The following is a 27,997-nucleotide window of genomic DNA, read 5'->3' as shown; positions in this document are numbered from 1 at the left end:
CATGAATCCCGAACTTAGGCATCACTAGGTGGTGGCAATTAGGGCGACTAGTGATGTCTAATATAGGTGCCATTTATAGAATTCCCCAGTAAATTATTTTTCTCATTGATTTCTGTTCACAGATTTCTGCATTACTTTGAGGGAATACATCTGGAACTACAGAAAGCAACGTTGAACAAGCTGGCAGCTGACTTTCCTTAAGAGCTTTTCTGTACATATGGCCATTGTCTAGGTTGTGTTTTCTGTAAGCCTAAAGGTCAAATGGCTACAAATCACTGAAAACGCAATGCCTCGGAGCAACTGACATTTTGTCTCAAGATGGAGTTAAGTACATAGCTTGCTTCTGAGACTTCACTTCAGTTCTTACCCAAATGCCTTGGCTGGCATGTGCCTTATTTCCATCTCTACATTACTGCACTCTTTTTTTTATCTTAAACTGCTGAAAGTACATATCGCAGCTTAAAATTGATCTATATCACTTATTTTAATAGTGATGGGTAAGCTGGTTGCAGAGCAGAGAAGCATGAATAACTTATGTATCATCAGCTGTTTCCTTGTTGGAGCTAGTTGAGTTTTCAATATGTGATGAGATCAGAGACAATTCAGCTTCTTTTCCTAAGGGGAAATATATCTGTCTCTGCTAGTCAATTGTATATATGAAGTCAGTATATAGCATTACAATGGAAAGCTTCTAAATAAAATATTTAAGTAGATTCATTGATTTTCTTACAGTAGTTTTATAAATTTAATTCCCGCTACATTAGCAGGAACTGATATGACTCATGCATGAAAAATCTAAAATTAGGACCCACAGTCCACACCTCTTGGCAGGTGAAAAAGTCCAAGCAGTAATACACTCACACTAGCAGTGTGGAAGAGGCAGAATTTCTCCAGGCAAGTTGATCTTCACCACCTCATTCAAAGTTCTGTTTTCTAGGTAGGGACAAAAAGATTTTGAAACTTTAGCTGTCAAATGTAAATGAATGAAAGAACCTTTTGGAATATTTTTTGTCCTCCTCAAAGTTTCTGGATTTACTGTGCTGTGCCAAGCCAAACACCTTTGATTTTTTGTTGTTAGGCATAGGACTCTGCTGCAGCTGACTGCTACACTTGTTTAATTTCATAATATTTGTGTTTATTTAATCATTTCTTTGTGGCAATTGTTATGTATTACCCCACTACTACATGTGTATGACTGTCACTCTTTTACCTGTCCCCAACTGACAGATAAAATTTTTCGGGGAAATTTTCTGTATGGCAGAACATAGCACTTGGCACCTGAAAAACTGGACTCTCATTTTGAAGAATCCACTCATTTATATCTTTTGGCTTGAAACTCCAGTTTTTCACTATGTCAAATTTATTTGCACATGTACTTGGTAATAAAACATGCCATAAAATTTATTCAAGGCCCATCATCAAGCCATATTTGTTGCACACAGTAAAAGCCTGCTTCCCTTATTAACAAACATTTCCAGTGCAATAGGAATGGTATGTTGAACTGTAGGATTGTCCTTGGCTGTTTGCAAGCATTCTGCAGATGTCAATTATAGCTTTTCAGCTCCTCTTCTTTCTTCCTGGTCTCTGCTGCCCTCCAGTTCTTCTTTGTGCAGGCGAGAATGAAGATGTCATTCTGATCTGCTCTCTTTATTTCTGCGGTGTTTTTTTGTGATCTTTTTTGGTTGTTTGTGATTTTTAAGCAGCTCCAGGACCAGCTGTGCCTACTTAGAGAGATGCAGACTGTTAGGCATCAACAGCATCCTTTGGGGTGCTCAAGGGGCCGGCTGCAGTTTTGCCCCCCTTTCTCTTTTCGTTGATTGTTGTGGCCTGAGGGGGGTTGAAGGTTTAGTTTAACAGGTCTGTCTGGCAGTCCAAAGATCTCTGCGTGACAGCTGACCAGTGGATTGAAGCAGAAAATTCCTGAGACAGGCTGCAGGACCTTTTTCCCTGCACATGGTGTTTCAGTACAGGCTGTGACAACCTATGGATAAAATCGGGGAGGGGGGTGCCAAAAAACTATGATTTGACTATTTTTTATAGGTAGTCTTGTTCCCTCCCTCTAAAATCCTATTTTGAGTGATTTTTGATCAGCCCTAAAGCATTTTAAAACCATTTTTTGGTGTCAAAACACTGCCGTGACAACCATCTTGGATTTCCCAATTTTCTTTTTTTCTAATTTCTCAAACTTTCTTGAAACACCTCGTTTTGCCTTGAAATTGAGAGGGATGGAGTCCTCAATCCTAATACCCCTATATCATGCCTTATTTGCATTGGATGGATGGCTGAAGAGTGCCTGTATGCCACACAGCACAGGAGGAGGGGTAGGAACTTCAGGCTTAGCCCCTACATAGACCTCTAGGACTGGAGAAAGGCAGATGGGCCCGTCAGGGGAAGTAAAACACCTTCCAGGGTCCTTCAGAACTCTGCTTTTCAGCCCAAGAAAAAGCATCTGCTCTTGTCTAAGGGGCAAGAAGACTTGCTCTCTTAGGCCTTTACCAGAGAGCTTAATGTCCTTTGGCAGGCTTATGCACAAGGCAGAAATCAACTGGTCAGTCTGCAAGTGAGTGGACTAGCGTGAAGACCTTGCGAGTCTCAGAGCTTTTCCTCCCTACAAGCAGAGACTATTTTGGACTATGGTGGTCTTTCAGACGGGGAATTGGAGAAGGGTCAGATCTGATCCCTTTACTGTCCCAAAGTGAGTCTTCCCTGATGGGTGACACAGCCATCCATTCAGAGGACTAAGTGTTTTCAGTTATTGATCAGGGAGATGATCCGTCTGACTTTTTAAGTCCTTGGCCCTAATGGGGATCATTATTGAATCCCTCCAGGAACTGAACATAGTTTCAAGTTTAATGATTATTTGATATATCGCCTATCGTAATACTAAGCAATTATACAAAATATTTAAAATCAGGGGGTTCACAACAAAATACATATTATCAGATACAAAGACAGAATGGACTAACATGGCACAGAAGAACTACAATAAGGTATGGTAAAAGAGAGAAAACAAAAAATGATAAAACAATGGGGAGGGGGTAGGAGTTTTATTCAAGCTGTTGATTATCCGTACAGAATGGAGAGAGGAAAGTAGGAGATTAGATCATTGTTCAAAGGCGTCTCTATATAAAAAAGCTTTAAGAGCTCCTTTAAATTTATCTCTGCAAACCCCATCTTCACTGTGTTCTCTAGTCAGCAGAATTTGGGCTCAGCCCATGTCATTTCTGTGGCACCCAAATATAAAGGTTGTAATCACAGTCTTGGGAGACCCCTGAAAGTTCCATGAGAGTGGCTAAAACCATGGCTAAACTGTATCCCATGGATCAGGAATTCTAGCAAATGTTTGCTCACGACACTCCTCTGAAGATTGAAGGTTGGCTCTCGGATTTTCTGGAGGCTTGGGAGTGCATAACATCCAACCACTGGGTCATGGACATTATTAAAGAAGGTTACAAGATAGTTCCCCTCTCTCCAACTGGTTCGCAGACTCACCAGCAGGCTGACTAGAGAAAGTAACCAGAATCACAGCAATGCTACATAGATTGCTAGATATCCAAGCCATAGAACCAGTTCCTTCAGAAGACTCAGGCTCCAGCAGATACTCCTTATACTTTGTCATGCCAAAGAAAAGCTCAGTAGAGTAGAAGCTCATTCTGGACCTTAAACATGTCAATACGGCACTGAGAGTTCCTCGGTTTCAGATGGAAACCATTTGATCAGTCATTGCAGCAGTGCAGCTAGGAGAATTTCTGGCTGCTTTAGATTTGACGGAAGCTTACTTTCATATTCCCATGTTCCCGGAACACAGGAATTCCTTAGATTCCATGTACTGGAAAATCACTATCAATTCTCAGCACTTCCCTTTGGGTTAGCAACAGTACCCCAAACATTCACCAAGGATATGGTGGTGGTGGCTGCTCATCTCCGCTGTGCAGGTTGGAAGTTGCACCAGTAACTGGACAATTGGCTCATCAGAGCTCCATCCCGCCCAGAGGGTGAAAAGGTGGTTGCAGCAGCCGTTAAGATGCTGCTCTGTCTAGGATGGATTGTGAACTTCCGAAAGAGCCACCTCGTGCTGATACAGTCCCATCTCAACAGAAGTGGTCTATCAATAGACTGAGCAATTCAGATGCTACTGCTCCGACTGAAGTCCTTATTGAAGGGCAAGGCAGTCATGTCTTCTCCAACAATGTTGCAGCCATGGCTTATGTCAACAGACAGGGAGGCACTAAGAGCACTCTGCTATGACAGGAGATGAAAGTGTTGTTATGTTGGTCAGAAATTCCCTTGCAGGTGATCTCGGTGGTGTGCATGGCCAGAGTGGACAATGTTCAAGTGGATTACCTCAGCAGGCAGACTTTGGATCCAGGAGAGTGGACATTGTCTCTGCAAGCCTTCCAGGCCATTATGCGCATAAGAACATAAGAATTGCCGCTGCTGGGTCAGACCAATGGTCCATCGTGCCCAGCAGTCCTGCCCCCAAGTCAAGTCATTGTGCCCAGTGACTGCCCCCAAGTCAAAGACCAGTGCTCTAAATGAGTCCAGCCTCACCTGCGTTCGTTCCAGTTTAGCAGGAACTTGTCCAACTTTGTCTTGAATCATGGTGAAATTCAAGTCGAAGATACGAGCCAGGAAGTGTAAATCTAGACTCCATGGTGCACCGTTGGGCAGAAACTGAGCTGTTTCCCCCATGGCCCACGATAGGCTCGGTGATCTACCATATAGCTCATCACATGGAACCAATGGCCATATTGGCCCAGGCGCCTATAGTATATGGATCTCATGTGCCTACAAAAGAGCAAACTCTCTGACTCCAGGTACATCCAGACTTGCTCTCACAGGGACTGATTGCCCTAGAAGATCTGGGATGCTTTGAACTTAGCATGGCTCTTGAGTGTACATCGCTAGTCCACAAAGAGTACTCAGAAGTAGTCATTGCTACTATGCTTGAAGCCAAAAAGCTGACAATGGTTTCTGCCAGTGCCAAGGCATGGGAGATGTTTCAGTGCTGGTGCAGCAAAGAGAAGTTAGAGCCGAGCAATGCCCCCATCTCGTTCATAGTGGTGTTTCTGCAGGAAGGCCTTGACCAAGGCAGTGGCGTCCCTTAGGATCCAAGTAGCAGGACTCTCCTGCTTTTGAGGCTGAGAGAAAAAAGCTTTGCTAGTGGCCTACCCAGACATAGGTTCATGAAGGGTGCATTGAGACCAAGGTCTTCAATTCGAGCACCGTTTCCACACTGGAATCTCAATGTGGTCTTACAGGGTCTCAGCAGAGCCCCATCCTTACAGGAAGCTTCCCTCAAGGATCTGAGGGTTAAATCAGTCTTCTTGGTGGCAATTACTTCTGCTGGGAGTCTCAGAATTCCAGGCCCCGACATGCAAAAAGCCATTTCTCCAGATCACGGAAGTAGGAGTGACTTTTTGGACAGTTCCCTCTTTTTTTGTCGAAGGTCGTTTCAGCATTTCATGTTAACCAAGAAGTTCGACTGCCAGCATTTCACCCCATAGGGTCCAAGAAAAAGGACAAGGCCTTAAAGGTTTTGACGTCAGAAGAGTATTATTGTATTACCTGGAAGTAACCAATGAGTTTCGTCTCTCGGACCAGCTTTTCATGTTAACTAATCAGGTGAGACGAGGCAGACCCACATCCAAGTCTACTATCACTAGATGTATTTGTAGAGCTATGTCTCTGCCTACATTGGTTGCAGCAAACAACCGCCTGTCTTCTTAAAAGTGCATTCGACAAGGGGAGAAACGTCCTCTTGGGTGGAAGCTTGAGCATTTCCACCTGAACAGATTTCCACCTGAGTAGATCAGCAACTTGGTCTTCCCTTCATATTTTCACTAAATTCTACAGGGTGGACATAGCAGCACAGGAGGATGTCGCTTTTGGGTCCTCAATCCTATGAGCAGGCTCCTCTTTCCCACCCGAGAGTTTGGGGACAACATACCATTTCTATTGATAATATCCCTTCCAGTAGATTATCCAGCACTTATCTGATGTGCCTGCTTTCTGTCTTAAGTTTCATAATCAGCTTCACAGTTAAGATTTGATTGACATCAACTGCAGAATGCTCGCAAGCAGCATGGACAACCCTTTGGTTCAGCATATCATTCCTATCTACTGGAAAAGATATTAGCAAGATAAGAACCTAATCTCTTTATTTGCTTGACTCTATAATGTTTTGGCACGACCAGATCCCCCTGCACTTTGTTCTTTAAAGATGTTAGCAAGCTGTTAGCAAGCCAGGAGAGGAGTGGGCTGGATCTCCTGCTGCTTCATTTGCATATACCTGACTTCAGCTCTGACTAGATTTGAGGTTTCTGAGCTCTGGGAGAACAGACCTGGTTTGACATTTTATGACTGGAATAATCTGGCTTGTCCATGAAGACACTGGACACTAGCCATCCAGTGGTGATGCTGATGCCCAACAGAAACTCTAGCAGCCATCATGGCAGGCCAGATACTCATACTTTTGTACAACAGCAAGTCCTTAACTTGAAAGGTGGATTGGGGGAAGGGATGTTGTTATATATAAGTTGGTGTATATGAATTTGGATGTAACGGATGTTGTTATATATGAGTTGGTGTATATGAATATGGATGTGACTAATGTATCATTAGTCATAAAATTGTACAGTTTATCAATTTTGTACAGGTTTTTAAGAATATTAAAGCATGCCTACTGCTTTTAAAATGTAAACTATTTTTTTCTACAGTAATGTATGGCATATAAAACCATCTTTATTAACTAATCGTTGTTGACTACAGGTGTACAATAATTAAAAGATTTGAAATAGACAATATTTATTTATTTACTTGGGCTTTTAGCCAATCCTATCAAGAGAGCCCAGAATGGGTTACAGTGATTTGCTGATATTAAAGTGATAAATGATGATTCTTCTATCTTTAAGGACAAAAAGGTGTAATGTATCATCTAGCAGTCTAACCTTATACAGAATGCCTAAGATGAAGAGTTCCTAAACTATAGCCTCCTTTCTTTTTTTTTTTACCAATTCAGTATGCGTTTTCCTGGTCTCTGTAAATTTTAATACCCCCCTCCTACCATGTGAGACTGATGAGATACCCACTCTCCACCAGCTGCCAAAGATGACCTACCTTCCCTGATTTAGTTTGTTTTATATGGCCCTTCTCTTGGAAAGTTTGGGGACCCTTGACCCTTACACATTGAAATCTACAGTGCTACCAGCAAGCAATGACAAGAGATGGATTTTAAGAATTCCACAGCTGAGCATGAAAGAAAGCAAAGAAGCGTGTACATTGAAAGACTGAAGTATCTAAAGAGAAGATGATATGGTAAGAAAGCAGAATTGAGCATTATACCCTGGGCTAACACTGAAACAATGCTAAAAAAAACACAATCTAATTGATAGCTATAATAATAGTGCCTGGAGTAGGACAGTGTCTTCCTGTTCTTGCAGAATAAAATTTTGTATACTTGATTTGTTGTATAGCAAATTAACTTTCACACACTTATCTTTGTTCTACACGGGTACCGTATATATGCTGAGATTTTTAGGCCAAAAAATGGCCCAAAAATGAGGGTCTCGGCTTATATTTGGGCCATCACCTCCCCCTTCCCATCCCAGCCAAATCTACCCACCCCCCTTGTGTCTGCTGAAATTGGACATCCACATCTCCTCCATGGAGCAGGAATGATCTTTCAGCTCTCCCGTTTCATTCAAGGTCACTGCCTGATTGACTGCTGCGAGTTCTCGTGAGTCAAGGACTTGCAGCAGCCAATCAGCTTGTCAGATTTTAAGAGAAAATAGGATATTCACGTGGGATCTCTAAGGGTGTAAAGCCAGGGGAGGTGGGTCATTAGAATGGGCAGACTTGATGGGCTATGGCCCTTTTCTGCTGTCATTTTCTATGTTTCTATGAGGCAGTGGCCTCGAACGAAGCAAAAGAGCCGGGAAATCGCTCCTACTCTGTGCACCGGCTGGCTACATGGGACCCAAAAAGAATGCAGGGGAGGTAGACACAGCCAGCTGGCCTCAAATGGAGCAGGAGGCCAGGAAGATCGCTCCTGCTCCGTGCACCAGCTGGCTACGAAAGGTATGTGGGAGAGGTGTAGATGTCCAGTTTCGGCAGGCACAGGAAGCAGAAGGAATTCCTACAGTCCCACCCACTGCGAAGCCACTGAGGAATGGGGGTGGGGGGTTGGATTCAGCTTAGACAGGGGATCCCTCATATCCTGGACCACCAGGGCAGGCCCAGTGGAGGCCTGGAAGGCATTAGGAGTGAGGGAGGCTGGGGGCAGAGCACTTGAATATTAAGCTCCCGGCTTATATTCAAGTCAAACATTTTTTTCCTCCTTTTGGGGGGGAAAAATGGGGGTTTCAACTTCATATGGTATTTTATTAGAGCAGCAGGCCAATAGACAAGCTGGACATCCCACTGATACTACTGGACTACCCAGTCATAGAAGGCAAGAGCTTGAAGAAGAGCATCGCACATCTCCTCTTCTCTGTTCCGTGATCCTGATTCAAAAAGGTTTCTGTGCTGTAGCAGCAAATCCTGTGAAAAAGAGACTCTGGGGTGTGAGCTAGTGGCAGCTTCCAAAAACAATTGCGTTGCAAGGTTTCGTCCACTGGTCCGTGCACCCCCTACAATCAGGTCAAAGTGTTTTCCTATTCCATATCGTGACATATATAGCACTCTGTGCTGGCCATCTGTCATGAAAGTTATATTGAATAATGAAAACAACATGGCTTCAACAGTATGAAAATGTAACTGTAGAGGGATCCCGATCCTATGTTGAATAGGCAGTTTTAATTTCTCTAAGATGTAAAAATCAGGCTTAGCAATCTTGGATACCACTGTAAAAATCTAAAAAAAAAAAAAAGTAAAAACAATATTAATCAAAATTCAGCAAGCTTTGTAGCGCTTAAGCATTTAAAGAGGGAAGGACAGCAGTAGTTCCCAAGGCGATGCCCCATTACAAAAACAACTTGGAACATAAAAAGCAGAACTAATCAGGTGAGACGAGGCAGACCCGCATCCAAGGCTACTATCACTAGATGTATTTATAGAGCTATGTCTTTGCCTACATTGGTTGCAGCAAACAACCGCCTGTCTTCTTAAAAGTGCATTCGACAAGGGGAGAAACCTCCTCTTGAGTGGAAGCTTGAGCATTTCCACCTGAACAGATTTCCACCTGAGTAGATCAGCAACTTGGTCTTCCCTTCATATTTTCACTAAATTCTACAGGGTGGACATAGCAGCACAAGAGAATGTCGCTTTTGGGTCCTCAATCCTATGAGCAGGCTCCTCTTTCCCACCCGAGAGTTTGGGGACAGCTTAGGTATGTCCCTACGGTTCAGCATACCATTTGAATTATAATGGTTGAAATCTTAAAGCTTTAGATTTTGAAGTCACTTTGTTGTTTGGAGAGTCTTGTTGTCTCTGCTTTATCTGGTTACCATACTGAGAACTATAAAGTCTGCTGGAACATTTGAAAATCCACGTGTCCCAGTGAACATTTATCTATTTATTTATTTTTGTTATTTATATACCACCTATTATCTAAGTGGTTTACATTGAAGTACACAATCACTTGTCCATGTTTATCTAACATACCTGGGGCAATAAAGGATTGAGTGACGTGCCTAGGGTCACAAGGAGCAATGCGGGGCTTGAACTAGAGATTTGCACGGGGACAGAAATGCTACCCATCCCTGCCAGAATCTTCTCCATCCCCACCTGTTCCTGCAAGGAATCCCCAATGACCCCACCCGTGAGGAAACCTGTTCGTTCTCCCCATAAAAATTATCTGTCCCCATAAAAAACAGCAACTACTTCTGACAGTTTTAATTTTAGTTCTAATTGAGTTTTACAGAAAATTCAAAACAAAGTCAGACATCTGCCAGAACAGCCATGAAACCCTTTCTTCTTTAACACTCTCCAGACCGGTATAGGAAATCTTACAAATGGGTAAATATCCCAATCATGACCAGCAGGTGGGGACTGAAAACAAAACTGTGGAATAGTACATAACCCTATTCCCATCAGTCTTCTTTCAGTCTCCAACATGTGTGAGTAAGCTGTACCCATCTCCCTTGGTAGGGCTGTTGGAATTTGTTTAGGGATCCTAGTCCCCATTTTTGTGCTGGATTGAGCTTGGGTAAGCCCCGTTTGGAGGTCCGCCCGACCTCGAGGATGTCAAACCCGGTGGGACTCATGCTAGGTTCCTCCCCCATTTCCTCCACCTCCCCAACATTATTTTAGAGGTGCTTCAGCAGTAAGCCTTGCCCACTAAGTCAAGCAAGGCATGCTGCTTTGAGAGCCAGTGGAGTCTGTTCTGAAAAAAAAATAAAAATCCTGAAGTAGTGCTGTTTTGAAGGGTTGCTTCCCTTTAAATTTGCTGTAAATTACTGTTTCCTTAGCAACAGCAGCAAATGAATCCAGAGACCAATGGGATAGCACATATCTGCCAGCAGGCAGAGATAGAGAAACTGATTAACAGGTGGTCCTATTGGCTGGCACTCCTCCTGTATCTTCAGTATGCTCTATCTCCCAGCAGGTGTGGTCGCTATTCAACTAGCTCCTGGATTCTGGCTGTGACTGGACAGTTATTTTCTCCTGTTGAGGTTTCTCTTCAGTGAGACTGCCATTCTATTTCTCCTGTTGAGGTTTCTCTTCAGTGAGATGGCAATTTTATTTCTCCTGTTGAGGTTTCTCTTCAGTGAGACAGGGGTGTCCAGCTGAACGGTGCCAGCTTTAGGGGTTACACCTGGGCCCCCCCAGGTCCCTGCCTCACCCTCTCTCCAATGATAGAGAGTCTAACTGGGTCTCCATTATTTCTTCTTTCCCTTCTCTATTAAAAAAAAAAAGAGACCACAGTTGCTACATTCTGCCCTGTTAGTGCTGCACAACCAGTTCTTACTGGCTTCAACTGGCCTAAACAACAAGCTTGTGAGTATGTATGTGTTTTTTACTGTTGTTTGAACTTCAGGTTCTGTTTGGGAGTCTTAGTACTGTGGGTTCGGTCAACGTTTAAGGAATGGATATTTTATTGAGGCTAAGTTTTATGACTAGAAATCCGTTGAGGGAGCCGGGACTTTCCCACCCTTTGTATGCACGTGCTTGGTTTCCTTGTTGGTTAAAGCGTGGCAGTAGCGGTGCGATTTCATGCTCGCACTTGTTCTTCTCGTTGGGTTTCAGTGCAGCAGTAGTAGTACTGTTTATTCTAAGGCTCTATTTCGTCGGTGTTTGTCACGGCCATGTGCAGCTGATTGTGCAGGTGCCGGTTTATAGCATCGCGCATGAGATTGGACATGTTTTTTCCGGCGCTGTGGGAAGCACAGCACCGTTCTTCTAGTTATTCTCCGAGTCTGATTTTCTTTCTATGCAGAGTAAATTTTGCGGGGCTTGAATCAGACTATGTTTCTAGGAGTGTTGATGCAGCGGCCACGTGTCGACAAGAATCAGGTGCGCGCTTGGGTCTCCGGTGATGGCGGGAGAGCTGCAGCTGACTTTGGTCAGGGTATGCCGCAGCTTCTCTCCTTTCCAGTTCAGACAAGTTGTACGTGTTTCACCAGCTTTGGGACAAGCTTGGGCAGATTTATATGTCTATGTCTGTGTTCCTGCTGTATTCACTTGAAGGAAGCTGCTAGTTTAATCGGACTCTGGGGTAAGCACTCAAGGGGATTACCAGAGAGACTCTGACCTGTGCTAGGTCACCCAGTCTCGGTTTGTCTCCGGACTGGGTTGACATACGGCAAATCACAGCACAGTGAGATCAGCTGTAAGATAGTGCCCTGTATTTCACATGGGTATCTCATTGTCTCTCTTGGGGTCCCTGCAGATTGAGCCTTTGTCTGTTTCTAACTGTCCTTCTTACTTGGCCCTCTGTGCTGCGCTGCATGTGTCTAGTAGTGGCATAGGATATATATGCCTAAAGATAGTACAAAAAGTTTCCAAGTTCGGACTGTCTCTATGAGCATAATGACACTTTATATCTTCCTGTGGCCAGGACTCTCTTTCTCTATTTCTGAGGGGGCCTGGACTTCAGATTTCCATGCTTATCACGCTGGTTTCTCCTGTCGCCATGTGCCATGAGAAAATGGCGACAGGAGAAACCAGCATGATAAGCATGGAAATCTGAAGTCCAGGCCCCCTCAGAAATAGAGAAACTTTTTGTTAAAGAACAGAGGTGGATCCATAGGCTTGACACGGTTGAGCTGACTGGATTAAATGCCGAAATTGAGTGGGCTTCTGTGTTCCCTGCAGGCGTCCTGGGATCCCCGGCTCAGCATGGGGCAGTGGGAAAGCCCAGTCTTCCCCCACCACCCCCAGGATTCCCTCAGCTGATTTTTGTTAACAGCTGATGCCAGCTTGCCTGCTTTAGCAGCTAGGACAGTTCAGGCTTCTCAGCTGCTACAGGCCCTGGAGGGGTTATTTTTGGCGGGAACTTCGCCATTTTAGCAGACAGGCCCCTCCATTTTGTCTGCAACCTCAGGTGACCTTCCCCCTGTATTGGAAAAACACGGGCAGGTTTCAGCTGGGTCCCCTGCTGTGGCAGGGAATCCCATGGGACCTCCTGGGGGGTTTCCCCTGATTTACATTTTTCTTTGTGCAGAGCCTTTTATCAGGCGGCTGGGAGGTTCCCTCTGCACCCCCTGTGGCTTTGCCTCCCTCTTCTATGGCGGCCCCTCTTCCTCCTCCAAGCGCCCGTAGGTAGCTTGGGTTGCAGATTGGTGGTCACAGGGGACTCGCAAGAACTGCCAGCAGCAATTCAGAAAGCGGCGCGGGCCCAAGCGGGAGCGTGTAAAGCTTGGGGCTGACCGCCGCACTCCTCACTCGTGCGCCCACTGCCAGGAAATAATACAGAGCTGTCGAAGGAGGTACAGAAGAATAAAAAAAAGGTAATATACGGATTCTCCTTTGTGCCCTAAGTGTCTCCTGCAGCCCCATTCGTTTATCCATGCTTTTTGGTCCTGTGTGAAAATCAAACGCTTTTGGAGGCAGGTTTTATCTTATGTGGCGAATGTTCTGGGTCATCCGCTTCCCTTTTCTGCGGCTGGTCTCTTGCTGGATAAGTTTGAAGCCTTCTGTTTGTCTGATTCGGGTCAGCGTCAGTTTATGCGACGGGTGGGTGTCTTGGGGAAGAAGGTGATTTTGTCTGTTTGGATTGGTAATACTTTGCCATCCTTTTGGGCTTGGAGGAATCGTTTGCATGCTCTGCTGCTGCTGGAACGGAAGGATGCATCTTATAGCTTGCGAAGAAAGCGACAGTTTCTTCGGATTTGGGATTCTTATCTCTTTTCTCTATCGCCACGGGCTCGAAGTGACATTCTGAATTCCTTGTAACTCTTTCTGAGACCCGGGCTCTCTTTCCTTTTCGATGGGGCACTAGGTATACCCCCTTTCCCTTTTTATTTATTTTTAATTCTCTCTTTCTTTCTTCTTCTTCTTCAGTGTTGGAGTTCACTCTTCGTCTTTGGCAGTGGGCTATCAGAGTCCAAGCCTACTGCACTACAATTCTTTCTTGTTTCTGGATTGGGGGGTTTGGGGTGGGGATGGTTTGGGTGGGGACTGTTGGATCTGATATTTTGTATCGTATTTTTTCTTGTTGGTGCTTGTTGGTTTGTTTTCTGTTTGAAAATAAAAATTGATTCAACATAAAAAAGGTATGGGTTTAAAAAAAAAAGAGGTACAAAGGGGGGAATATGATTAAAATGGTACAAGGGGGGGGATGATTAAAAAAGGTAGGGTACATGGGGGGATTATTTAAGGTACTGAGGGGTATGGGGCCGGCCTGCCTTCCCTGTGCCTGTCTACCACTAGACCACCAGAGGGGGGGGGGCAGGGTACAGAGCCTGGCAGGGAGAATTTGGTTCAGAACGTTTTTTTTCCTCCTCTAAATCTAGGGTGCATCTTATGGAGCGAAAAATACAGTACATATTTAATGTTGGTACCTACTGGGCTGAAGCAGTTTAATGCAGGCTAGTCCGGTTCTGGAGGTGCCCAGTTATGCTGCCCAGGATCTCCCGCACTCCTCTGCACAGCTGCAGTGAGTGGTGGTGGGCTTGAGCCAATGAGATTCTTGAGGGGAAGTCTCATGCCAAGGCTCACTACTGGAAGAGTTCTGCACATCCACCAATCTGGGAGAAAGAGCTGGAGCTTGATGGCCAATCTGGAACACTTCTACAAGGAAGTGCTCCTGATTGTTCATCAAGCTCCATCTCTGTCTCCCTGATTGGTGGATGTACAAAGCTCTCCCATGTGAGCAGCGATCAGGAACTGGTGTGCTGCGGGATCGAAGAAGCTTAGGGAACAAAGGTAGGCCGACATTTCCATGGGAACCCCAGAGAACCAGCATCGATCCCTGTGGGAGTCCCGTAGACCTGGGGAGGATCCCTGCAGGGTCCCCGTTCTCATGCAAACCTCTAGCTTGAACTCACAACCTCAGGGTGCTGAGGCTATAGCTCTCAGCATTCCTTCTTGAGCACCATGAGGGTGGGTATCCCTGTGCACAAATGTAATTTTAGCCAACTTACTGATCATCAAATTATTTAGTTGATGGTGTGAAATCTCACATGAACTCTTCAATACTTGTAGCAGAACATTATAGAACAGAACTTCCTAAACGGTGAGCCATCACCAAATGAGGATCACAACACCTGTGGTTGGGGTCATGACCTAGGTGTATTCTTCACAGGTTCATCATGATTCTGCATTTCTGGAAGGTCACAGAGTTCTATTTGGCTACAATCATGGGGTAACAGCCAAAACCAGTCCATGGGAAGCCTGCTCAGTTTCAACCCTAAAATAAACCTCTAGACATAGCCTACACAGCACTAAAAAGAGGATCACAATACAAACTTTATTAAATACCATTATATTATATATTTTAAAAATCCAGCAACAGAACCAGAAATAATGCGCATTTTCGATACAACATAGAAACATAGAATATGATGGCAGAAGAGGGCTGGCGGCCCAACAAGTCTGCCCACTCAAGAACCCTCCCTCCCTGGTGTACCCATCTTTAATGCCTAACTCTGTAGCACCCCCACCTGTTTGTCCCATCGACTTTTGAAGTTGAGTACGCTACTAGTCTTGACCACCTGGCGTGGAAGTTTACTCCATCGATCGATCACCCGTTCAGTGAAGAAGTATTTCCTGGTGTCACCATGAAATCTTCCCCCCTTAAGTTTTAGCGGATGCCCTCTTGTTGCCTTGGGACCCGTAAGAAAAAATAATTCTTCCTCCACTTCAATACGACCCGTGATGTATTTGAATGTTTCTATCATGCCCCCTCTTTCTCTGCGTTCCTCGAGAGAATATAGGTGCAGTCTGGTCAGACGTTCTTCATATGTGATGTCTTTAAGTCCTGAGATCATCCTAGTGGCCATTCTCTGGATTGACTCCATTCTCTTCACATCTTTTTGATAATGTGGCTTCCATCCATATGTGTGCTGCCCAGGCTAGATGTCTACCACACAAACAAATCATAACGGAACATTATTGATTACAAGGAAACTAGATTCCAAAATCTGAGCGTCGAGGGATGACAATCCTGGACGTCCAGACCCGAACAAAAATACATCCTAGTCAGTGTATCGCAAACTGTGTGCCTCCTGAGATTTCAGGTGTGCCGCGGTTCACTGAGGAAGAGGAGAGATGCGGGTGCTAGCTGACTATCTACAGGACGTGCCTCACGTGAAGAGAGGCATGTCCTATAAGCAATCTCCCGACGACGCCAGCTCTTTTCTCTACCGGTCTTTCTCTCCTCTCGGCACAAGGCCCGTTTGAAGGGCCTTTGTCCATGCGCTGCGGTGCATTTCTGGAAACCTCGAGCCAGGGACACTAGGTTTAGTGTGCCTCAGCTCAAAAAAGTTTGCGAGACACTGTGCTAGACGTATAAAGTAGGCCATCTATTAGTTGTCTTGGCAAATGTCCCAGATGATGTCAAAAAATGTTCCTACATGGGCAGGACTAGCTTCCTACACATCCATATTTAGCCCTGTATGTAGAATGACAATTCTTTGTGGGTATAGTGGAGTGGAGTTTGGAGTTGTGGAAGAGGTAGTTGTTGGATCGAAAAAAAAAATAGGCCAGGAGGCAGCATGAGGTAGCCCAGGAGGCAGTGGAGGAGGTGGTGGTAGAGCAGGGGTCTTGGGAGGTGCTAGATGGCATCTTATAGGTGGAGGACCCATATGCCAACTTGCCACTTTTGAAGGAGGATGAAGATGAGTCTTTGGAGCCAGCCATCCAGCCCCAAGGCCTTGCTGTCATATCAGTGATCCCTACATTTTGCCCCCCCCCCCCCATAGAGCTCTTTCAGAACATCAGCCATAAAGAGGCGGACAGAAACCCACTGAAAATGTGAAAAGATCATCCACCTCCAAGTCCAGACACTCAAGAGTGGCCGAGGAGACCAATCTCTGCAAAGGCATCAGCTAAATCCAAATTAAATACTGTGGCACGAATCAGGAAGAAACATAAAATCTGCATGGCAACAACTGTAGTCGAGGTTTGGCACGAAAAGGAAGCTTTGCCACAGATGCCATAGACTGAAAAAGCTCCACTGCGTCAAACAAGCGAGGTTCGAGGATACGTTGTTCAGAGGAGCTGAATAAAATCCAGTGAAAAGGCCCACTCCACAACCATGGCAGGGCTCTGCTGAGTTACATGCGTCGGGTCAAAAGAGTCCTCAGACTCGGAACACAGGCATACTGCGCCAGATTCCAGAACGGCCGCTGGGTGAGAACATGGAGGAGGCAACGCCCAAAGCTCCCACCCTCTCCCCCAACGTGCTATGGCACACAGTAAGCAATCACTGATCTGGCACAATCAATGTCCACATTCAATAGATTAGAGGCTAGTGAGTCCATCCCAATTGGTTTTGAGTCAAATCGAGGGGTTGTTGAGGCATAAATCAAAGTTAGAAAAAAAAGATAATTTTTAAAATCCAACATGGCTGCCATTACGAAGTCGTGCCCAAAAAGCAAAAATGAAAACCCCAAACCAACGATTTGGGGTCTGGGGAGGTGGGGAACCTGAATTCTACCCACAGAAAATGTGAAAAGCGAAGTTTAAATCAATCCACAAGCCATCCCTGAAGTTCCCATAGGAAATAATGGAGGTACTCACAATCTCTGTAGTGTCATCGTTTGTCAGTGCTTTAAAAGCAGCTGAGTGGAGAAAAAGGACTTTCTGCTTCAGAAAACAGCTCCGAATGCACAAAAATGAAGATCTTCGGACTGCCAGCCGGCCAGAGACCACCTACAACCTCCGCACCCCCCCCCCAGATGCTCTGCCACGCGGTCAGGGGCAGGAAAGACACCTGTGCCGTGAAACCCAGGTGGGTTTCTGTCCATATAAACACAGCCTGCACTAGAAATCTGACCAGCAGACTTCCACGGGAAAGGACCCCGGGCACTTGAAGAGGGTGGTACACAGCAGGCTGGCTCCACAGATCCACCAGATCCCTGTAAAGCTGTAGTCCGGCTTCACAGGACTGCATCCTTTTCTTCAACAGGGGACCACTGGGGAGGGATCTCAAGGCACTGAAGCCACCAAAAACGAACCTTAAGCAAACTATGCGAAAAAATGGAAGCAGAGAAACAGCAAAATACATGCTTGGACTGCTTGCAGAAATTGAAACCAAAGTTGTTTGCTCTCAGCCTAAGTGGGGTGGAAAATGTGTTCAGAAAAGATGTGGATTTCTGCAAGACCGAGACTGTGGGTTGGGATTGAACACCTAATCTATGGAATTCGTAAGGGATGTAACAGAACTACAAAAAGGCAGTATACAAGTCCCAATCTTTTTCCCCCTAGCTCTCTACCAGAACAAAATTGCTAGTAGATCAAAAGACGATTTGGGTTTCACCTTATACGCTTTTTAAAGAAGTCTAACTGAAGATGTGTTTCAGCACATCCAAAGCAAAACGCTGTGGTTTCTGTTATCACACTTGAACGCCCTGTCCATAAACAAGCCCATGGGAACACCCATATTTTGGATGTCTTTTGCTGGATGTTTTGTGGGTATGGCAATATTCTGGACATCTTTATGATTATTTGACTTGGATGTCCACAGCTGTTCTAGATGTCTAAGCCGCTACTTGGGCACTTCTGGGACATACTTTTATTCTGATTACGAACCCCATAGGGCTTAGGCATGGCACACAGAAAAGGTGTGAAAATATTGCACAATTAAAGCTGGAAATCCAGAAACTAAAATAATGTGGTTAAAGTCAGACAGCAGAAAGTAAACTGAAATCTTAAAGGCTCCCCTTCTCCTTCATTGCTTTGAATTCTGAACAAACATATTGAGTCCTTGAGAAATGTGGACTTTGCTGCTGGTTATAATAATAACTTTATAATAACTTTATTTTTCTATACCGCCATAGTCAAATGACTTCTAGGCAGTTCACATTGAAAGAAGGCTGGACAATCAGTGAATTACAGAATTCATGAAGAATGCTGTTACATAATATATTGGGGTTACATGGGGAAAGAATACATAAGAGAGGTCATCTGATTAGGCAAGGAAGTTGTCAAATAGAGCGGTTTTAATTGATTTTCGGAATGCTTTGTAGGTCTGTCTGGCTTTATTTATGTGGTTTCCCAGCCAGGATTGCTTGGAATATGAAGGTTCTATCTAGGAAGGATTTGTATATGCAGCCTGTGATCTTTGGGCATGCAAAGATGTTTTTGTTTCTGGTTGTTCATGTGGGGTTGTGTAGAGTGAAGTGTGTTTGCAGGTAGGAAGGTGCTAGGCCCCAGACTTGTTTGAAATAGATACATACAAATTTGAACAGTATTCGCACCTCCACTAGTAGCCAGTGCAATTTTTTGTAGTAGGGGCTAATGTGGTCTTTTTTTCTCAGTCCGAAGATCAAGTGAACTGCAGTGTTTTGCACTAATCTTAATTTTTGTACTGTTTTTTTTAGGGGGGATACCCAGGTAGGCGATGTTGCAGTAATCTAGGGTAGATAGGATCAGCAACTGCACCAGTAATCTAAAGGATGTTGTGTCAAAGTATTTTTTGACACAACATCCTTTAGATTACTGGTGCAGTCGCTGATCCTATCTACCCTAGATTACTGCAACATCGCCTACCTGGGTATCCCCCCCAAAAAAACAAACAAACAACAAAAAACAGTACAAAAATTAAGATTAGTGCAAAATACTGCAGTTCGCTTGATCTTCAGACTGAGAAAAAAAGACCACTTTTTGATCACTTTTTATTATACCAATACAAGTGTATCCAACCTACAAAGAATCTGATTTCTCTGCACCTCCCTCAATATCAATGGGGATAAAGAGAGGAGGATTTCAAATGATCATAAACACACCCTACTTACATCTTCCAAATAGGCAGATGCTTTATAAGGTTCTTTCATGAATCCATGGCATTCAACTCTTTGCCAATCGAGGACGGACAGGTTTCGACTGACATGAGCCCAGGCAATTTTTTGAGACCCAATAACAATAGAAACGATGTTCTCTGCAGTCTAGAAAAATAAAATTGTTTTCAATAGAAAGTTTCTAGCAGATGTACAAAAAACAGCAAGACATCATTACTTTTTGTAAACTGGAAGCTATCAGACAATAGGAGATGCAGGGAAGGAGCAACCAGGTAACTTTGTCCTGATATGCTAGAGGAAGGGAATAAAACTTCCCTTGGCAGCTGGGAAATCTATTCACTTCACATTCACAAACACAAAGGGACTGTAATAATCAAAAAAGTTAAATACCCTTAGTGCAAACCCTGTTCTCAAAAAAAGAGACTTCACTTTTTACTCCTTTACAATAGTATAATTTTAAACCTCTTCGTAAGGCTCAACAACGCACTGTGGACTTAAAGCTCAAAAAGCCACTACTCTGCTTCAGGAATCTTGTAAAGGGGAAGAAAAAGCCTCAGACTTGTGCCTGCTGCTAATTTTCTCCATCCTTGTAACAAAGCATTTCCATCCTCTCTTTCTCTATCCCTTCCACAAGTCAAACATCTCTTTCCTGCCTCCTCCCAAGTATGATATCTCTCCTCCATTCCCCCTTCCAGCCCTGAGTCCATCTCCCCTCCGCCTTTCACTATCCATCTCTCCTCTCCCTCCTCTGTTCTCCCTGAGTTATCCATCTCTCCCTCCCCCTTCTGACCCCTCCCTTGAATCTTTCCCTTCACCCATTTTGCCCTCTCCATATTTTGTCCCTCCACCAAGTCCATCTCTCTCTGACTCCCTTCCATCCCCTCTGCCCTCCATGTCCATCTCTCCTTGTCTCTCTTCTACCCCACTCTGCTACTTCTCCCTGTCCTCCTTCTAACCCCTCTGCCTTCCAAGTCCATCTCTCCCTTCTCCCAATCCCTTCCCCTCTCTGCCATCTACACCTCCCCTGAATCCAACATGTCTCAGGAGGGGCATTATTTCTAGGCAGTACTCTGGTAGGAATGGCATCTTGCTGGTGGTGGCTCTCTCTGCCACGTCCCTTCCCTGGCATCTACTCATTTTATCTCACCCAGCATCTACCTTAAATATGTTGTAAAAGTTGCTGGATGGTGGCAGCAACTCAACGCTGCCCTGACACTGGCCCCTTCTCTCCACTGCAACTCGCCATCTCAGACAATTTCCAGGTTCTGCTGGGATGGGCTACAGTGGAGAGAAGGAACGGGCTGGTGGCAGGGCAGCTCTGAACCACTGCTGCCACCTGCCAACTTTTATAACAAATTTAAGATAGACACAGGCAGGGGGGGGGGAGGGAATAAAAGGAGTAAATGCCGGGGAAGGGATGCAGCAGAGAAAACCAACCAGCAGTAATGTTGGCTGCAGCAAGAAGCCACTCCCACCAGAGGCCGCCACCTCTCTTGGCCCATACTGAAGTCCATATTGAAGTTTGAAACATTGATATTGGACTCAGACTCCGGTGTTTATCGTGAGTGAGATTAAAACTTTGTTGCTAATTGTTTTCTTTGGTTTTGTAGGCCTCATAATAGGGCCAAGCCTTGCACCGACCACATGGCCCCCTGGAGCTACGGGGTCCATGGCAACTGTCCAGTTTGACTTCCTTTAACACCAGCCCTAAGATCAGTTTAGGGGGTGAAGAACTTTTGTACATGAAAGAGGAGCGGGACTTGGGTGTGCAGTATGTGATGATCCTAAGGTGGCCAAACAGGTTGAAAAGTTGATGGTGAAACCTAGGATGGTTGGGTACATAGGGAAAGGAATGGCCAGTAGGAAAAAGGAGGTATTGATGCCCCTCTAGTGACACCTCATTTAGAATATTGTATACAATTCTGGAGACTGCACCTTGAAAAAGATATAAATAGGATAGAGTCAGTCCAGAGGAAATCTACCAAAACTGTCAGTGACAGACTTAAAGATCTCAAAATGAATACTTTGGAGGAAAGGCAGGAGAGGGAAGATATGATAGAGACATTTAAATACCTATGTGGCGAGTCTCTTTCATTTGAAAGGAAGCTCTGGAATGAGAGGGCATAGGATGAAGTTAAGAGTAATTTAAGGAAATAATTTTTACAGAAAGGGTGGTAGATGTGTGGAATAGTCTGTTGATAGAGGTGGTGGAGACTAAGACTTTGAGTTCAAGAAAGCATGAGATCTCTTAGGGCAAGGGTAGGCAATTCTGGTCCTTGAGAGCCAAAGGAAGGTCAGGTTTTCAGGATATCCACAATAAATATGCATGAAATAATTTGCATCTCAAGGAGGCAGTGCATGCAAATCCATCTCATACATATTCATTGTGGATATCCTGAAAACCTGACCTGCCTCTGGCTCTCGAGGACCAGAATTGCTTAGGCCTGTCTCAGGGAGAGGAGGAGATAGTGGATGCTGCAAATGGGCAGACTGGATGGGCCATTTGGCCTTATCTGCCATCGTGTATCTATGTTTAAGTATCGAAAAGAATCCCAAATGTGGTAATCATGTCTGTGGCTCCCTTTCAGCAAACAAACCACAGAATCAATGAAGGTGCCATTCACTCGAGAACTAAGCATAGCTGAATGTGATGATTTATAATTACTTTTTTGGTTTGGGGGATTTAGTTCTGGCTGCTTCAGACACTTCTAGGTTTCTTCAAACTCGACAGTACATCCTACAGTAACTGCTGCATTTCATTTCAATGGGGAAGTGAATTAAGCTGTGTTATGCAGAAGAGTGAGTCCACGTGACATGTAAAAGGACTTGCACTCCAATGGGCGCAGCAGTCACTTTACATCTGTTATATTTCTTTTTTATCATTAAAATTCATAGCCATCCCTTCCCCAGCACTTTGCTTTCTCTGAATATTCATCTCTCTGATATCCATACGATTGCTATTCTTTTCCTTACTTGATTGTAAATTACTTTTATATGCTCATCAACAGGACACAGTTTAGCAAATTCCACATTAAACATATTTTTTAATAATCATAATGGAAAAAAATTACCTGTAACTTCTCTAACTCTATTAGAGGTTCAATATATTTCACTGCTTGCCCGTTTCTCTGTGTTTTTTTGTTTTCTTGTTCACGTGCAGGTGGACCAAGGATAAGATCACACACTTGAACTGTAGTTTTATACTTGAATTGTGGCACTTTCATTAAACTTTGTAAATTCTGGAAAGGCCCATGCTTTGTCCTGTAGTCAACAATCCTGAATGGTTTCTTGCCTCCCATTATTTTAAGTAGTTCTGTTTCTGAGGCTGTGTTTAGCATTTGAAGGATGGCTGAACGCTGTTCAGTTGTATACTGGTCATCTATTTCTCTCTCAGGCTCCCTAGAGCTTTGATCTGGTGGTAGGGAATTTGGAAATATATCTTCTGCCGGAGTGAGTGCTTTGCCCCACCAGCAAGAATACTGCAACGTCCTACACCTGAAAGTAGAATATAGCTGGCTCTGCCATAGGATAGTCCCTTCAAAATAAATAAATACAAGTTAATTACATTCATGTGCATTTACTGTCCAGCTCCCATGTATAGTTTTATGGTTCTGTTTTTAAGTAAATGATGCCCCTTTTGTGGACTTCTATATTTCAAAGCACACTGGATTTACCTTAGGAACACAAATCTGAGAGTGAACTAGAAGTACACAGTACCAAAGCACCCAAGCGAAGGAATTCAGATACATAAACACTGATTCCTGTAAGTTCCCCCAGCTGGGGAATGCGTGGCGCAGTGGTTAAAAGATACAGCCTCAGCACCCTGGGGTTGTGGGTTCAAACTCACGCTGCTCCTTGTGATCCTGGGCAAGTCACTTAATCCCCCCAGGTGCATTAGATAGATTGTGAGCCCACCGGGATAGACAGGGAAAAATGCTTGTGTGCCTGAATAAATTAATGTAAACCGTTCTGAGCTCTCTTGGGAGAACGGTATAGAAAATGGAATAAATAAATATTTCTATATTTGAGGTTTTATTCAGTTATTTTTTCATTCCATTTTCTATACCGTTCTCCCCTCTTTGCCTATGATCCAAAGTGACAGAGTGAGTCAAGAACAAGAACCCGGCTATGGTGCTTATTTTATAAAGGAAATAGGGGGCTATTTTTCTTTATAGAATGTTAGGCTGAAACCACACATAAGGTTTGATCACTAACATCAGCCCTATAGCTGGTATTAAGGCCTTTGCCTAGATACCACATAAATAGAGTTTGTGTTGTGCACAGTATTGCACTTATCCATTGGCAGCATGCTATAAGGTCATTTCCAATGCATTCCTGCCCTTAATACCATGAATGTAGCCAGAAACTAGGCTTGTTTGTTTTTCAAGGGGGGACTGGGGAGTGACCATTACTCTGTCCACTCCTCCTGCCCCCTTCCCCCAATAAAACTTTTACCTTTACTGGCAGGAATGTCCAAGACTCAACAGCTGAAGAACTCCGCAGCCTGAACTTCCTCCGGTGCAAAGAAATCAGCCACTGATTCCAGCATTCCTGATACATGAGTATGAACTGAAGTATCAATAGCTGTAAAGCATGCTGCTGACTTCCTTACACTAGGGAAGGTTTGGGCCATGGAGGTCTCAGGGATATTGCATCTCGGCCATCCACTCATGGTCCTAATGTATGGGGGGGGGGGAGAATACCCCTTCCACCATGGCTAAATCACTGCCTAACACTAGGTGGCTCCTTATACCCTCCTGTGACAGTCTCACATGAAGAGGGAGGGGTAGGTGTAAAAGAGAGAAATAAAGCAGATGCTAAAGACTATGATCAATTTGCACAGATATCATATTAGAAATTGCAGTGCCAAACAGGATGTCACCTCTGGGTGGTATTACATCACAACATTTTCCTTCTCCCCCTGTTCTATATTAAAAGTTTGAGCTTATTGTCTTTTTCACCTCCCATCTATGTTCATATACTTACCAATAAATTAGGCATTCTCTGAAACAGGTTTGGTAAATCTTGGGTTAGATTTAGACCTGTCGGACAACATTTTGGAAAAACTGACCACTGCACCAATGATTTTATGGTGAGAATACTAAAAGGAAATTTTAGGACAATCTAAAAATTTTAGACCTTTAAAAACAAAATGATTAAATATTTTGATACACACCAGACAGGTGTTTGATGGCCCTATACAGGTCATTGGTGAGGCCCCACTTGGAGTATTGTGTTCAGTTTTGGAGACCGTATCTGGCAAAGGACACAAAAAGGCTTGAAGCGGTCCCAAGGAGGGCAACTAAAGGTTTGCGCCAAAAGACATATGAGGAGATATTGGAAGCCCTGAATACCTTAGAGGAAAGGAGGGACAGGGGAGATATGATTCAAACATTGAAATACTTGAAAGGTATAAATGTAGAACAAAATATTTTCCAGAGAAAGGAAAATGGTAAAACCAGAGGGCGGTAGACTCAAGAGCAATGTAAGGAAATTCTTCTTTACAGAGAGGGTAGTGGGTAGTGGATGCCTGGAATGCGCTCCCGAGAGAGGTGATGGAGATGAAGTCGGTGATGGAGTTCAAAAAAGCGTGGGATAAACACAGAGGATCTAAAATCAGAAAATAATAGTAAATATTGAAGAACTAAGGCTAGTACTGCACAGACTTGTATATGGCCATTTGGGGAAGGATGGGCTAGGGAGGGCTTCAATGGCTGGGAGGGTGTAGATGGGACTGGAGTGAGCTTTGATGGAAACTTCAGTAGTTGGAACCTAAGAACGATACTGGGCAGAGCTTTGGATTCTTGCCCAGAAATAGCTAAAACGAAGAAGAAATTTTTAGATTGAATCAGGTTGAGCAGACTAGATTGACCATTCGGGTCTTTATCTGCCGTCATCTACTATGTTACTATGTATGTTTTTTCTTTCACACTACAAAGGAATTTAAACTGCTTTGCCACCCCTCCCTCTTCCTGTGAGACTATCACTGGAATGCAGTGGCATAGCGAGGGTAGGAGGCGACCAAGCCCCCCACGCCTTCCTCTCTGCCCCCAGCCACACTCGCCCCTCCCTTCCCACCCCATACCTCTTTAAATCTTCACCAACGTAAGCAGCTTCTCCGGCCTACTGCTCGCACTGCCATTGGCTTTTTCTCTGATGTCACTTCCTGGCCCCGCAACCCGGTATTGATTTCAAAGAGAGCCAGGCTGGCACGAACAGCAGGCTAAAGTAGTTGCTCGTGCTGGCAAAGATTTTAAAGAGGTACGGGGGGGGGGAGGAAGGGAGGGTGCAAGCACGGCATGGGGGAGAAGAGAGGTGCCGGTGCCCCCCACCAAGATGGCGCCCAGATTATTACACAACTGATAGAATTCTCTCATGTTTCACTTACATATACTAAAACCAAAGAAAAATACTGCAGAGACAATGCACTCGATGACCAGTCTTTATTACAACCAATAAACGTTGTAATGAAGGAACAAAGACCCAACACAGTCTATCGGTCACTCACTGATACACAGTGCTAGGCAATCACGCTTCAACACCAATGTTGGTTCATTTTTACATTTTCTTATAGCACCACATAAGGGCCTAAGGTCTAGATTCACAAAGCAAATCGATCATGTACCAATCAGTTTGTGACCTCTTAGCGACCCCGGCCCGATTCACTACCTGTCTTCCGACCATCCTCCAATCCACCCATGCAAATAAGGGCAACAGCATGCATATTAGGCAGGGACAAGAATCACTAAACAAAACCCTGCAACACCGATTGGGCTGGCCGTTCAAAAAAAAGCGACTTCTGAGGACCAGTCGCTGAAGTCCTTTACGACTGCCCTGCCTTCAGCCCCGATCTCCTGCTGCCCCAAATGCCTCCTGCAGCCTCGAACGTGCCTGCCTGCCTAGTCTACCCCGACCATGCCTGCCTTCCAGCCCTGAACCCTCTGCCTGTCTGCCTGCCCCAACTCTCCCACCCTTCCACGCACTGCAAGCCCATGGGTTTAACCAGCAGGCTTAATGGAAAGCTTTGGAAGAAGGGTTCGTCCATAGAATATAATGGACACGTCAGCCTTAATAAAAGAGGTGGTTTATAAGTTAATTACCTGAACAGAAAACAAAAAAAGGGTTCCACCAAAGAGATTCAAGGAAAACAGCAGCACAAACACAAAATAAACTGTAGAATTGATGATCCTGTCAGAAGTAATTGCTGCTTTTTATGGGGACGGGCAGGGATGGGTGTGGACGGAGAGGATCCTGGCGGAGATGGGTGGGATTTCTGTCCCGCACAACTCTCTAATTTGGACCCCTGAGGAAGATGTGTTGATTGAAACACAAACTGTTTTGGGTCCTTTGTTCCTTCATTACAACGGTGGACCACATTAAAACAATGTTTATGGATTGTAATAAGTGCATCGTCTCTGCAGTATTTTCCTTTGATTTTTGTTGCTTCACGTCTACTGCAGTGCTGTTGGATTTCTTTTTTGCATCTTTTTCACTTACATATGCTGATATTTGTCAACATTTGCTTATTTCTGATCTAAAGACAAAATACTGTTACCCATATAGCTCCAGGAAAAGGAGGGTGAATTGGCACATACTGATTTTACTTCCATTGCTTTCAATGGAAATAAAATCCGGGTGTCTCAATCTGTCCTCCTTTTTCTCGAGCCATATGTTAACCCTAAGAAGAGATTACTTTTGAAAGCTAATCATAAAATGAATTAAGTTAGTCCAATAAAAGAAAGGCATCAGCTTATTTCATGTATGTTTTTATTTCTATATATTACCTTGAAAAGTGGACTAACACTGTATATAATAAGAAAACTGCCTTTGATTGTAACTATAAAAATCCCATTCCCCTTTTATTTTGCTTCAACTGCTCCTCTCTTTGGTGCCCCAGGCAACTGCCTAGTGTTTCCTCATGGTCGGCCCCCCTGCGGCTCTTTTACCTGCTCGGAAACAGGTCAGAAACGACCTGAGCGACATGATCCTGTGCGTGTACGTCCTTCAGGAACTTCCCTCGGCTCCCGTCTGCCGCAACACTACAGTTCCGCCTCGGAATAGGGCCGCCTAGAACCCCCGGGTCCCAAAGGCGGAGTCAAAAATGCAAATCGGAAGCGGGCTCGTGCGACTTTGGACATTTCTGGGCTCTGATCTCTGCATTTGTACAAATTGCAAGCTCCGCTCTCACCCTGCAAGGAAAACGGCAGAATATGGCTTAACGGGGCATTTTTGCTCACTCGTTAGAGTAAAGGAAGATGTCAATAACAATTTATTTGGAAAAAAAAAATATGTTCTTATTGTATATAATGTGAATGTGCTCTAATTGCTTGAAAATTGTTTTGGTTCTGGGGGTTTTTTATGTTTATAGAAACAAGGGAACATATATAGTTTGTTTCATTAGCATTCAATATTGTAATAAAATGCTTAAAACGGAAAAAATATGGATTAAAAAATGTGTACTCTAGGTTCTTCAGAAGTAAAAGTTTTACCCAGGGGCCTAGGTAAAAACAGGTTTCTCTGGTCACCTTAAGACCAGAGTGTAATTTTCATTTGGCAGGTTCTGCTGGTTTTGGTATGGGACAAGCCCCCATGCTGATCTGTTTGGCTCTTTGTTTTCTCCTGGCCCCCATTTGTGGGGGTGGGATTAAGCAAAG

General features: G+C 44.3%; 2 protein-coding genes across 2 annotated transcripts in view; one reads left to right on the top strand and one right to left on the bottom strand.

The window, feature by feature from the left end:
- Positions 1–6,801, top strand: part of ATAD5 (ATPase family AAA domain containing 5) — a 104,554-nt gene extending 97,753 nt beyond the window's left edge. The window contains 1 exon segment of the mRNA XM_033960976.1: positions 123–6,801. Within this exon segment, the coding sequence (XP_033816867.1) occupies positions 123–201 (79 nt within the window). The 3' untranslated portion in view covers positions 202–6,801.
- Positions 1,069–27,460, bottom strand: LOC117368486 (transcription elongation factor, mitochondrial-like). Its single transcript, XM_033962193.1, has 4 exons — positions 27,290–27,460; positions 22,415–22,878; positions 19,341–19,490; positions 1,069–8,853 (listed from the first exon to the last, which is right to left on the bottom strand). The coding sequence occupies exons 1-4, from the start codon at positions 27,324–27,326 to the stop codon at positions 8,428–8,430; spliced, it is 1,077 nt and encodes a 358-aa protein (XP_033818084.1). The 5' UTR covers positions 27,327–27,460; the 3' UTR covers positions 1,069–8,427.
- Between the last annotated feature and the right edge of the window lie 537 nt (positions 27,461–27,997).

This window comes from Geotrypetes seraphini, chromosome 10, assembly GCF_902459505.1.
Source record: "Geotrypetes seraphini chromosome 10, aGeoSer1.1, whole genome shotgun sequence".
Taxonomy (NCBI): domain Eukaryota; kingdom Metazoa; phylum Chordata; class Amphibia; order Gymnophiona; family Dermophiidae; genus Geotrypetes; species Geotrypetes seraphini.
Note: the sequence above shows the minus strand (reverse complement) of the source record. Positions and strands in the feature narration are given on the sequence as shown.